This window comes from Falco biarmicus, chromosome 8 (assembly GCF_023638135.1).
Source record: "Falco biarmicus isolate bFalBia1 chromosome 8, bFalBia1.pri, whole genome shotgun sequence".
NCBI classification, from domain to species: Eukaryota; Metazoa; Chordata; class Aves; order Falconiformes; family Falconidae; genus Falco; species Falco biarmicus.
In genome coordinates this window covers 37311015-37325437 of record NC_079295.1, presented here as the reverse complement: position 1 = coordinate 37325437, position 14423 = coordinate 37311015, and the positions used below count along the sequence as shown (strand labels likewise).

General features: G+C 42.1%; 1 protein-coding gene across 1 annotated transcript in view; it reads right to left on the bottom strand.

Annotated features, from left to right (window-relative positions):
- THSD7B (thrombospondin type 1 domain containing 7B) overlaps nucleotides 1-14423 on the bottom strand; it is a 269377-nt gene that overhangs the window by 209775 nt on the left and 45179 nt on the right. Inside the window, exon 3 of the mRNA XM_056350383.1 lies at nucleotides 3088-3880. Coding sequence (XP_056206358.1) covers nucleotides 3088-3880 — 793 coding nt within the window. The remainder of the gene's footprint in view (nucleotides 1-3087; nucleotides 3881-14423) is intronic.

Below are 14423 nucleotides of genomic sequence, written 5' to 3'. Positions count from 1 at the left end.
GGGAGCTGGGTCCTTCGGCCCGGAGCAGAGGAGGCTGAGAGGGGATCTCATCGATGGCTGCAAACCCCTTAAGGGCGGCCGTCCAGGGGACGGGGCCAGGCTCTTTCCAGGGGTGCCCAGCGACAGGACAAGGGGCGACGGGCACAAACTGCAACACAGCAACTTCCCCCTGAACAGGAGGAAAAACGTCCTTACCTGGAGTGTGCCGGAGCCCTGGCACAGGCTGCCCAGGGAGCCTGCGGGGTCTCCTTCTCCGGAGACATTGCAGACCCGCCTGGACGTGACCCTGTGCAGCCTGCTCCAGGGAACCTGCTCCGGCCGGGGGAAGGGCTGGCTGACCTCCAGAGGCCCTGCCAACCCCACCTTCTGTGATTCTGTGAGCACCCTGACAGTAATCCAGCCTTTGTAAGAAGTGAACATGTTCCATCTTTTAGTCTTGAAAAACCAGCTCACACTCAACTCCACCGACATCCACTTTTTGTCCAGGGGCTGTTCTCTCACGCCGAGGAGCACAACCCAGGTGCCCTCTCCAGTGCGCTCGCTGCTGGGTGCCAGCCTCGCCGGCTGCTCCACAGCCCTGAGGTTAGACACCAGTAAATTAAATAACCCTGATAATAGATCAGGCATCTTTGCCATTGCATTATAAATTAGGGGGCAAGGTGTGCATATGGCTCCTCTCCTCACGCAGCCTTCAACCCATCAGGGTGGTTAGTTGCCTGCTCCCATTATCCACCTCTTTCCTGCAAGAGTCGGGCAGACGTGGTGGAGGCAAAGCCCTGGCAGACCAGCAGCTCATAGCCAGCAATTAAAGCACATCTCGGGATGTTCCCCTGTCTCCCCTCAGTTTTCCAGAAATTTAATTAGTATCTCTCATTGGTACTTACTCAACGGTGTTAGTCAAAATAGGAAACCTTGGCCAGGGAAAGGGAAAAGCAGAAATAAGGCACTTCTTTCCAGTTTTACAGCAGACGCTTGGCTGCCTGCCAATCCCCGCTACAGGGTTATGCAAATGCATTTACTCTTCCTTATCAGTAGCCAAAGTATCATCGCTCTTGTAAAGCGACTTCTGCAAGATAGGGTCCGTTCTTCAGAAGAATGGCAGCAAATACGCTGCACAGCAAAACTAGGAGGACATTACCAGGGGATGCCTGAAGGGAGTCATTGTCAGGGGTATTCAATATCAGTGACACTCCAGCCCTGCAATTAAATACAGATTGGGTTTGAGGCTTGGATTTCAGGTCCAAGAGGAGAAAGGAAAAGTGTGTGACACTCTGGACAACATAACATGACATGACCTTCTGTCCTCTATACAATCAATGGGGTTTCCTCTTGTATTTGGAGGAAGAGTAAGGGATGGGTCAGGCTCAGCTCTCTACAGTAAATCTGAGACAGAGCCTCAGCAGAAAAAGTCTGCCAGGAGGCACCCATTGGAGCTGTACACTCCCAAAAGGGGGGCTAGATTGGCAAAAAAACCAAACAAACCAGAAAGGAGCAAGGAAGAAGACAGCTTGATCAGGGGCAGAGTCACTAAAGCTAAAGCTACCGGGACGCTCTGCGCTGTCATCCAGAAATTCCATGTATAACTCAGACAGCAGCACAACAAAGAGCAAACATGTCTAGAAACTGTCTTCCATTCCCTGTTCTTACAGCAAATGCAGGAGTGAGTGAGAGGGCAAAGCGAGTGACATTTTAACAAAATCAGGATCCCCTTCGCAGAGCCTCTGATAAGGAATGAGATACAAGAGGCAGAAGAATAGCTAACAAGCGTTAGCAGACATAAACCTGCTGCTGGTTGCACGGCGGCATAAATCACAAGTGACTCCATTAACGTCAAGCAGCTACATGAGCATAAAATCTGTATATTTAGAATCAGCATATATTTTGAGAGAAGTAATAAAGTCAAGATGTTAGAAACTGTTGGAGCAATTCACAAAGTTTGACTTTTTTCCAACCCATAAAAGAATTCTGTACTTTGCTATAGGTGTAATAGGAGGGGGTAAGAAAAAGGCAAGAATGTATATTTTCACCTCGATATGTGTGCAAAACCACTGCAGACATTAACAGAGATAGAGAATTGGATGTAAAATAACCCTTTGTCTCCTCCATTTGAGTTTGTGCAGGTGCCAGGAGCTATAGATGACTGAGAAACAGATTGACTTCTGCAAAAATTCAGAAGCAGGATGAAAACCAGAACACGAGAAGTTCTCCAGAAAACTTGACTTTCTCAGAACTCAGTCAGTTTCTCAGTCATCTATAGCTGCTGGCACCTGCTCAAATGCAACCAGAAGTCAAATGGCAGAGCTTAGATAGCTTGAATTTACGTGTGAGAAACTGAAAGAATGAATCTTTCCATTATTTGCTGCACATTACTGTAACCTTCACGTTTGAATTACACCAAAGCAACCTACATAGACTAAGAAAACCTGTCAGATAAAACACGTGAGGACAGCAACCAACAACCACCACCAAGGACAGTCATGCAAGTCACCAATCTTGTATTGGCACCTAAGAGTTACACCCAGACTGGAAGGCTCCTCAATAAGCAGGATGATAATCACAGATTTTACTCACTGGTCCACCTTTCCGAGAAATACCTCCTAGTAAACTCACAAGGCCAAACTTTTCACACTTATTTTATCCATTGTTGATTTTTAAGAATGAAGGTGTTTAAGCTGGTGCAATTTTAGCCTTTTCTGCCAAATATATGCAGTACACGACTGAGAACGGAATCTCCCTCTCCCACAGCCAGGGCCCAGCAACAGTACAAAGTGATGGATATTTCCATTTCCTCGATGTTTCCTCAAAACAACAAAAAAAGCCAGAAGAGAATTATTAAAAAATATAAACCGAATTAAACAGCCACAAATCGTAGAAGAATGCAAAATATTCAGCATACGCTAGCTTTACAAGAAGGGAATTAAATCAAAAAAAAAAAAAAAAAAAAAAAAGAGACCATAAAGAAAACATACAGAAATTTGCATTTAAAACTCAAGAAGGGGAGCACATTTGCTGTGGTGCTGTCACACAGAGCAAGGACTCCATCAAACAAATCCACGGGGGATGAAATAAAAGACAAAGCATCCTTACCTCAGCGCTGCGGTTTTTCCATCGCTCCTTACACACCTGACCTGCCTGGTTTGGTACCCGATCTCCACCTGCCCGGCTCGCTGCTGGGGTTTATAGCCTTGAAGTCCAGACGTGCTTTGCTCTCCAGAGTCCGAACCCAAATCCGGCATAGTCTGCCCTGCCAGGTTGACTTCTTTGGGATAGGGCAGCCGGCATTCACCCCAAGACCCCACTCGGAGGCTGTAGGCGTGCTCCTCCTCCCCAGGACAGGTGGGAGTGCCACAGGCTCTGGCTTCGGTCAGGTTCGGGCACGGGGCACCCCCGTAGAGCGGAGGAGCGATGACCGCCCGAGTCCGGTGCTGCAAGCGCCTAGTGCAGCCCGTGCCGCACTCAGACCAGCCGGAGAACTCGGACACGACGCAGTCCCGCGGGCAGGGCACCAGGCAGGCTTGCTCAGCGGCTGGCTGCGGCGTGAAATGTTCACATATTTCGTTGGCGACAACAGTTCTGTTCAGCTTCTGGAGGCAGCGGACAGTGCGGCGCTGCAGCCCGTGCTGTGCAGTGACACAAGCCCCACTTCCCACCTCACCGCCAGCAAAGGAGGCCAGCCCACACCTGTCCCATCCTGAAACCTCCCACTCGAACAGCTCCAGGTGCCAGTCGCAGACTTTAAAGCACCTCTTCTGGCTTTCGGGTTTGCCCTTCTGGTCGCAGTTCGCGTGGTACGTCGTCCAGCCCTCCGCGTGGGTGCACCAGACGGCCCGACTCCGCACGCCCCCTGAGCCACAGTCACCTACACACCGGCCCCAGTGACCTGCAAAAGAGGGGGTGTTGAGAAATGCCACGGATCTGTCCCGCTGCTCAGTAGCATCCAAACCATACCCTGCCATGTATTCAGAAGGAAAGAACCACCAGCTGGTCCCTAAAATTGGTTAAATGCTCCCCAAAGGCTGCAAATCATTTCTCCTCCCAGTGTAGTCGCATTATTAGATCACCCAGAGAAACTGGTGGGGCAGGGGAAAAAAAATGCCCCGCGACTTCTCACATTAAAGGCAGGCCAGGCAGTAAAACGCATTTTCTGCAGCAGTAAAATGCATCCCAAAGCCTGAGGAAATATGAATATTTAATTTCACTTGTACAAATGAATACAAAAATGGTCATAAAGAAACAATAATCTAATAGGAAAAGAAAGACAAGTTAGATAAGAAGAATACAGTCTTAACAGAGCAATTAGTCAACGGAATAAATGCACTGGGAAGCAACTGAACCATCATCCAGTGATAAAACGGTGAGGGTAAATACTATGAAAATAAGAGCATACTCTTAATAGCAGTTTGAAATGGAGGAAGTGACTTGTAACGACAGTGTATGTAGTGCAGGATAGGTCCCACAGGTGCTGCTCAGTGAGCACAGCCCCGATAGCAGAAAAGGCACCTCACGTGTGTCGACTTCTGAATTACCCTGGGACATACATCGAGCAAGTCGTTTCCATTTGCAGCACATGGCACTGTAAGACGTGGTAAAGCTAGCCCATTTGGGAAGAGAAATTAAAGCCAAATTAAACCCAGCGACATAATTTTTCATTCTGGAGCACATGAACGTACATATGTAATCACATGAATCTTATTTGAGGATTTACAAGTGAACGCAATCAGACAAGGCTAAACAGAAAGATTTTTCTGTAACAATATTAATTGACAAATATCCACCAAGTCAAAAAAATAATCTGAGGGCGATAATGTACAAAATTGCTTGCGAACTGAAGAAAGGTAGAGAAAAGCACTCCACCAATTTTTAACATATTAAAGCAATTTTGCTGATCATGTCTCAAGAGGGTCTCATCCTGTTCCTCAGTTTAAAAACTTGCCACTACCTCGTAATAGAGCCATTTTGCTCAGTACAAACACAGCATATGTATTCCTTGCTTGAAAATACACAGCAGCTACCCTGTTTTTTGTATTTTTTCAAGGCAGAAAATGAACTTGCAATAGGTTGATTTATATTAAGAAATGCTACTCCAGTCAAGTTTTTTAAAATTGATTTTAAAACTACCAGAATCAGTTACATGCTTACACAACAAAACCAAACACACACATAAACCCCCAAAACAATTCATAATGGCTGCAATTATAATACCAGGTGTTTCATTCAGCTGGTGGCAAGTTTGCTGGTAATCCTATTGTTCTTTCTTCAGGAATAGAGAGGAATTAATCCTCCAGAGCCAGGGGCCTGACGGCATGGAATAGAAAAAATAAAAATAAATAAAGGAATAGAGATTCCTGTTTGTTTTTCATTGTTGATAAAGGAGGACAAGTAAATAGGAATTGGGTATAGCCCAGCTTCTCCTCCCACACATCCTGAACTCTTGCCACATCCCTTCCACGGACGCTTCTCCTCCCTGGCCCTCCAGGTCAGGGCTGCAACCCCACCAGCAGGCTGGCACCTTCTCCCGTGGCGGACAGGCGGGGGTCAAGAGGGGTTTCACAGTCATCAGGGTTCAGAGATGACTCCAGCTTCTGTTGAATCCTTCAGGCTATGCAAAAAATCTTGGTCCCTTTTATGCCTCTGCTTCACACCAAATGGTATCAGGGCAAGGTAAGAACTTGGTCATGACACGTTAACTTGAATGGGAAAAGGCAGCATCAAACTGTACCATGCTCTACAAGCTGTACTACATTCACAACAGGCTTTTGACAGAATCCGCCGTCCTTAAAACCCAATATTCCAAAACATGAACCTTAAAATATGGTTTTGAAATTCAGGTACGTGAAGTGGTCCGTTGACAATTTAAATATTCATCCTTGATACTGCACCTTTATATCTAAAAGAATATTTTTATACAAATGCCAACAAGCATCAAAATCAGACATTGGATTATGTAGATACTGTCACCTTCCTAAAAATCATAGTAAAAATTCAAACCTCAAGTGCTAGGTGGCTTTTTATTAACAGAGGAGAGTAACTACCACAAAGACTAAGCATCACAATGTAATTGTATCATAAGCTAATTTCAGCATTTATTGCTCTGATGCAGTTCAGCAAAGGCAGTTTAATTTTTTGAGATGTGGAATTTCAGTACAGGAAAAGTTTGGTTTTCACCAGTTTGTTCTTAAAGCAAAAATTCAAGAGTAATATTGTTTCACTCCAGCACTGAGCATAACAGTGTTTTACCCATCCATAGGACCATGAAACACATTACACCAATTAAGGACTTCCCAATATTCTTTTAGGATAGCAAATAGCACTAAAAATAGCATTAAAACTCACCATGGAGTAACACAAAGTAGTTGTAGCAGAGGACTGGCCAAATTACACTCACCAAATCTACCACTGCTTTTTTACTATTGCACAAAACTCATCTTGTTAGTACTTTTTATACATTTCTGGGTGTTGCTCATAAACTATGCCAAGTAATAGCTACAGATTTACTAATCCTTTACGTTACCAGGATAGAAAGAGACACAGCAGAAACCAGAAGTGGCCATTATTTAATGTCAGGTGTGAATTTAGAATGAAAAATTACCAAAAAAAAAAGTAAGCTAGGACTCGTACATAAGTAATTACACTATCGTTACACACATCATAATTTGCAATTATTCTCTGGCAAACATGCTAAAAACATAGCCTGCTGTTGGCATACCAAAAAAAAAAAAAAAAAAAAGCATGAAAAATAAGGTTAAAAATCAGATGTAAACCCCATTACACTATAGATTTTTTTCACTTCCTGATGATCTCTTCAGGACACAGCAGTAAACTTACCCACAATGTTTCATTGCTTAGCTAAATATCCTGTTCGGTGGCTTACACGAGGAGAAGGATGTAAATACTTCCTAGTCAATAGTCTGCTTTGTAATTAGAATTTAATTAATTATTTTTAGACGAGTCATGCTAAATTTACACTTTCCTTAAAATAAATCCGAGTCAGTTAAAAGAAACATTTCAGCACAAGGTGAATGCTTAACTACATTTTATTAAAAGCCCACTGGAATTTAAGCATCAAAAGCCTGAACTTCAGAAAGATGCTTTACAAGATGCTCCCAGTCTAGAATGAGAGGCCACTGGTAACTAATGCAGAAGACTGAATAAAATGTAATATATTTCACAGTGATCTCTCTACAGAAAGTAAAAAAGATGAAGATAAAGGATAGATATTGTCCATCTCCTAACCATCGTCACTTGATCAGGTACTGGGGAAATGTTTGATTTCAACACAGCAGGACACAGGTGGGAGAAGGAGACGACTGTGGACATACGTTGAAACGAGGAAGCTCCCAGACAGATGGAAGGGGAAACCTCATCAAGATGAGGGTATTGGAAGAGGCTGCCCCAAGGGACAGAAGAATCTCATCCTTGAAAGTTTTCAAGACCTCACTGAAAAAAGCCCTGTGCAACCTGGTGTGAACTCAGTGCTGAACCTGCTCCGAGCAGCAGGTTCAACCAGATGACCTTCCATGGTCCCTTCTCTGGGTTACTCTATGAAGGAACATCTAATAAAGCAAGGTTTTGTTCGCTAGGATATCAAAACCAGCTTTTTGCTTAAAGATACTGCTGAGATCTCCATGCAACATGCAACAGGACAAACGAATCCATTAGTCAACCAAACCAGAGAAAATCAATCAAATCACTATTTCCAAAAATGAGAAGTCAGGCAAAACTTGCTTGACTTGTACAAAAATCATAAGGGATAGTGGTACGTCTTTGTTTATGGAAAACTGTAAACAAAGACATCCTACTGTCTCTTTACAAGAGATCTATAACACTACAAGTAATAATGGCATGAAAGGGACTAATAAATCAAGACAATCTAATAAATAAAAACTACACATTGTTGAGTTTGCCATCTTTCATCGGCCAGAAAGAGTACCATGTTATCACCCCATACAGCTTCTCTCATCCCGTTAAAAGCACGCAATAACACAGCCATTGTAGTTTATTTGGTGTCATGTGCACCCGTTTGCTTTTCCTGCCTGCAAGACATACCTACAACTGTGCAATAATTATGTCTGACAGGATACAGTGACATCTGCTCTTGGACACACAGGTCACACAAGCATAAGGCAAGCAAGTTATTCAGACAATAATTACATATTACCGACAAAATGGAACACCACTAAACATCAAACCTAAAATAGGAATCCCAGTAAGAGCTGCTTAATAAGTGTGTTATTGCTTAATAAGGATTGCTGCAATAATTATGCTCTGTTTAATGTGACATTTACTTAATTGCAACCATTTCACCATCTGAGAATTCTTTCAACAATAAGCATCTTCCACAATTAGTCTGTCCCTGTAGCTATGTACTAATTTGCAAACTTAGGACAAGATCAGCAATCAGTTAAATAGAGTATTGTGTTAGTAATTTATTTCAAACAGGTAATAGATATGCTCCAAGCCATATCTGATACACAAAACAGTGCAGGAACACAAAAAAATAATGTACAATCACTGGAATAGTCCTCCTATTTTCTACACTTTTTTATTTTGTCTTTCAGTTTAAGTATCAAATTTAGGAGCAACTGTTCTAGACCTTAACAATTTGTTTTTAAACAGAATCTCCTAATTCTTAGAAAAAAGATCCCCAAATGTCATAAAACAGACATATAACTTCACTAATGCCTTGCTGTCTACCAGACGTCATTGTAACTCCAGAAGATCACCGCAATGTCCACTTTAATTGAATACTTCTGCTTGAAATGTCATATAACCACTCCGGGTGTCATTCCAGCACCCTTCCATCAGAGTGTGTTTATAGGAAATGGAAAGCTCCAACTCACTCTGCGATTTCTGAGGACAGAGAAAAACTGACTCAGACAACACGAGCTTTATTCCTAACAGTATTACAACCAATTAAACTTAAATATTAGTAACAGCAGCAAAAAATTAGTCCATTCAATTAGTTATTTTAGGAGAAGTTTTTAGGAGATTTACATAGTTTTTATGTAATTTTATGAGAATTATCTATTTTTTTAATGAGGCTTGGACATGTATTTCTTTATTATGAGAATACAAACAACCACACATTTTCTCAAGGTTATTTGTTTTTTCTTGCACAATGCAAAGACATTCAATATTATGCCAAGAAAAGTATTTCTAATGATTCGGACAACAATCTTACTATGGTGATGAAATTTGTACCATTTGCAAGCCATGCTCTCTCCATGTCAGTGTACTCAGTCCAGTCACATCTTTTCTTGCAAGACTAAGACTAAAATCTTAAGGACCTGCTCCATCCAGACTCTAGGATACCAGATCTGATAGATTTAGGTGTTTTACATTACAAGGTAATATTAGTATGTTATAGTTCATGTAATGCCCACTCCCCTGCTTTCAGGAAGAGCCCTCCTGTACGCTTGCCCTGCATCTACTGCCACGTCTCAGCCAAAACACAGCTTTTCTTCCCTGCCCATACTTCACTGTCTCAGTTATTTTGCCATTTATTATTAACAGCAATTCAGTAAAACACTTTCTACCATAATCCATTTGAAAGATGCTATACAAAATAAAAGACTACTGTACGATTTGCAATGTGTCATACAGGGCATAGAAAATTCCTCTGATTCCTGGGATTAATTTTAAATACCTGCAGCACTTTTTTAAGCTTTCACGATCTACACAAATGAGTAATTCAGCAGCTTAGTTATTCATCTTATTTTAGATCTGAATAAAGGTGAAGTTTAGTGACTTATAGCCATGCAGCAGTTTGTTCCAATTTTACATTTCAGGTTTTTCCCTTATTATCCACATGTGGTAACAGTCGAGACATACTCCAGCAAGAAAGGCATTTTGCAGCAAAATGTAATGAACACTGCTGTTTATGAAAAGTCAGTGATTTACTAACCCCTCGGCACCTGAAGGCAGGACTTCTCAATATTAAGCACTAATGTAAACTACATTAGCCGAGCTACTCAATCATGTGCCCACACCCCAGACATGGCCCAGGGAAGAAAATTCTTTTCTTTCAACTCTCAGTTAAAAATTAAAAATAAAAAGGGCGCCAACCAATACATTCCAAAACATTTCTGTAATACTCATCTGACACATTTTGAGGGTTCATGAGAACAGATTTCTTGCCTTGATAACAGCTGACATTAGGAGATGAGGCCATGATGCATATAAATTCATGTATACTATAAAAACAAGAAGTTTAAATAGATGTTAGCAGCAGATTACAACTATGAGTAGTTTACTGCATATGAGATTAAAAACATCTCGCTACTGGATTATAGATAGTTATAATCAAACCCTGACCTTTTTAAAATTCCAGACATCTATGTAACCAATTCCTTTTAAAATGTAACAGCCTTTATAAGGTGTTTGTAAATGCAGCCTTAATAGAAAAAACAGCTGATAAACATTTCTTCAGCCACTCCACCTAGACTTTGGGGCTTGTATTCCCCCATGGGAACTGCTATTTCCATGTCAAAAACACCCAGAATCGATACAAGCCCGGCTGCGCTGCATCTCCTGGAACACACACTGCCTGGTGCAGCAGGGGGGAACCAGGGGAATGAATACACGGGCGCTGCTGGACAACCCAACAACACCTTCTGATCCCCAGCCTCCTCTCTCATTACACTGAAATCATCTCTCCAGCCCACAGGAAGGCTCAGATCCCTTCAAGCACAATGAAGCATGAAGTCGAGGAGGTCTATCCTGATATTTGCAGGGAAGCAGAAGGGAGCTTGGTGTTTTTGTGATCGTGCTTGTATCTGCGTTGTGTACCTGCCTGTAGGAGCTGGGCGTTCAGAAGGCACTCCAGCTCTACAGAGGTCCTTACGTTACTGGTTCAACACCAGCAAGCATTGCACAAGGCTTTTCCTGCTCTTCCATACATTGGCGTCCCCTCACCGCCCTTCACCGAGGCACTTCTCCAGCAGGCAAAGCCCAGGTTCCACTGCAGGCCCACCTCCCTGTCGACAGCCTACCAACACGTGGGATCGCTCCAGAAGCAACCCAGCCAGCTCTGGAAGGGACCGCCTCATCCACATCTCTGCAACCAAAGCCTTGCCAAACGACAGACGGAGCAACACGAACAGTCTCCCAAAGAAACCCCACCAGGAAACGCACAGGGGCCTCGGTGGGACAGCTGGGGGAAGCACTGGCAGCACTTCCAACGTCTGCTTGGTATTCCAGCTCCAGGAGACAAGGAGAATTCTTACATTAGTTCTGCAATAATTTATTACCTGGCCAACACCAGGCACTGCCACCCCTTCTTGTGACAACTGCGGTTTCTAATTTTCTTACTCTTTCATGAAGCTTAAATTATGTTCACTGAAATAGCAGCAATGTTCTGTTTTTCAAAACTTTAAAAAAAAATCTGTTTTTTTCCACAAAAAAAAATTGTTTTCCTGAAAAGGCTGTGACACAACACAGCCATCTGCACACCTGCACAACTATATGAAGTATCAGAACTTACTTCACACACACATAAAATCACAAAAATGCACGCACCCCTCTCCAGACATCATTTGAAGGGAGAAGTACATTTTTTCTGCTCAGCTGCATGCTATTCCCAACTTACATATTTTAGAACCCCCTACAGCACAGAAGCCAGCATAGCTTTGCAGATGCTGCAACAATCAATACACCACGTTAAAGGCACTGAAATCCAGATTTGCACACCAAGGGACTACCAAGTCTGACTGGGGTTAAACGGCGGAATTGCACCCCTCAGCCTCCCACAGAGCTGATGTATGCAGACCTGCCCATGTACAATGATGTCTACTGAAAAGGCAGATAAGAGAATAAAATAAAACGAATATATATATAGAGAGAGAGAGACACCACGTACTTATACAGAAATACCTTCTCAACTGTGTGGGCCAGACAGTCATTATCCTTAATAAGCATTATAGAAGAACGATACAATGGGCAGGATTTCCCATGGTGCCCAAACGGCTACTAATGAGTATTTCTGCACAGATTGAGAAAACCAATGATAACAATTCCCTAGCAACAGACAGCATAATTAATTTATGTGAAAAGTACTATTTTAAAATATGTACACAATCGGTTTATAAAAAACTTGACAAAGGTTATTGTAGAACTCTACAAACTGCTTTTACTGGGCATTTTCTCTTTCCTTTTTTATTTATTTATTTATTATAACATCCATACATAGTAATCCACTTTTAATTATAATTCTATTTCCATTTACTCTAGACATTCTTGTTAAATGCTCCAAATTCTAGAGAAAAAGTATTTTGGAAAAGCACAATGCTCTGTAATACTTTGGAAATCGCTGTGCAGGAACAAACAATACGAGCAGCTATGCCAAAGTTTGGAATGATGAGTCTTCTCCAGCAGTAAATCAATCTGCTGTCTCGCAGACGCAGTGAGCACAGGCTGCTGACAGGAGGAACGGCTGAGCATTGAGCAGCTCTAATCAGTCTAAGAGGGCCAAAGAGCTTAAGTTCCCAGACAGTGTAAATCAGGATGAAGGGCTTGAAGATGCAAGTGGCTTTCACTTCAGGCAAGAATGACAGGCGTACAGCAAATTAAAAAAAAACAAAACAAAACAAAAACAAAAACAAAACAAAACAAACCCAAAAAACAACCACAAACCAAACAACACAACAAAAAAAAGAAAAAACCTGAACAAAAAAAAAAATTAAAAAAACATAAATAACTAAATCCAATTCACAAAAATTCAATTTGGGTGGGGAGGTGGCAGGGTGATTAATGTAAAAGGCAGGTAATGGCAAAGATATTAATTTTCAAGTTGAAGTAATATCACATCACATCATAAATTCAGCTTCTTGATTGCAAGGTCCAGAAGCACAGAATGACTAAAATACTTGAGTTTGCACTTAGAGAACATAACATTACCTTGTTCAGACTCACAGGTGTTAAGAATAGAAAAATCTTGAGAATCTTGTGACAAGCATTACAAAATATAAGTAAGCATAGCATACCCAGATAAGGTATATGAAAGAAGAAAAATCTCCATCCCATCTGGAGGCAGATTTTGCCAGGCATCATTCCAAATAACTACACATGCAGGTGAGTGAAAGCAAAATATTGTCGAATTAAGATCTGTGCATCAGGCCAGACAGAGATCCAGGGATCTTATGGGGAAGTTGTATTATCCCATGACACTGCTGAACAAAATTTCTTTTATTTAAAAATAGTGTGTTAGGCAGGACAAGGCACTCAGGGGCACCCTGTCCAGAGAAACAGCCCCTGTGCTGCAGTGCTTCTCTGGAAACCTACCTCCCAAATGAGAGCAACAAAACCTGGAACTGGGGCAATAAAGCATTACAACATGCAGAGTAACATTCTACTCATTTTATTTTTAATTTAAAGGTGGTTTTTTTCCTTTTGCAGCTGAGTTAGATTGCTTAGAGCAAAAGGCAGTAACACTCCAAGTATAAGCAGAGTACTGCAGCCCTGGCCAGAAATCTGTGTCGGTACGTTAACACGAGCCCTGCAGCGGGCAGAGCACTAACCCACCGTCCCAGGGGGGAAACAAGCATATTTAGGGGAAGGGGCAGGGGTTGGGGTTGGGTTTTGGATTTTTTCTTTTCTTATTTTCAGAACACTGACAATAGAACGTCAGTTACAAGAATTCAAAGATGGAAGTGTTCAACCATCCAATCGCACCCTACCTAAAATTACACCGAGGTCAGCCTTACAACACTGGCAGATGTTTCACTACCCTTTTAGCAGGCGTTTTGCTCACATTATAGTGGTTACGTATTTCTGAAGAGTCTTCAGCTATCACTGAAATCTCAACAGCTGTGCACCTTTACATACATTTTCACAAGCTTCAGCACAAGTGGTAAAACCACATCCTTCAAGATGCTTAAACAGCTGAGAGCACATATCCTGAGGACCACTTTGCTAGCATAGACCCATGTGTCTTGAAAACCACTGAGATGTGGCAGGGTACGGGGAGCATTCAGGTAGTCCGCTGGGGCTGTTTGCTGAGCAGAAATGAACAATTCTGAACTTGGAAATCAGGTCACTGTTGCCATAAAAGCTAGCGCACTATGATTTTTTTGAAGTAAAAGAAAGGTAACATGGAAAAGTATCAGTTACAGATGCACATATGCTGTACGCGTATTTCACATCCAAACAAGCATCTGCTTTTACAGTGTTAGCCCACACTTTGCAATGGAAGATTCTTAAAAGCAAACGTTCTTTATACATAAGCGATCATTTAACAAGGCCTTAGAAAATGCAGCCCTTAACAGATTTAATTAACAGGTTAATGATGTGCATAGCATGCATGCTCTCAAAAGCAAAGATTTTCACATTAAGCTTCTTTCTGTTTCACAGAAGCAGCTTTCTGTAGAGTATCTGTGCTAATGTAATTACACATCTGGTACTTCTGCTGCTTTCAATTGCAGAGATAT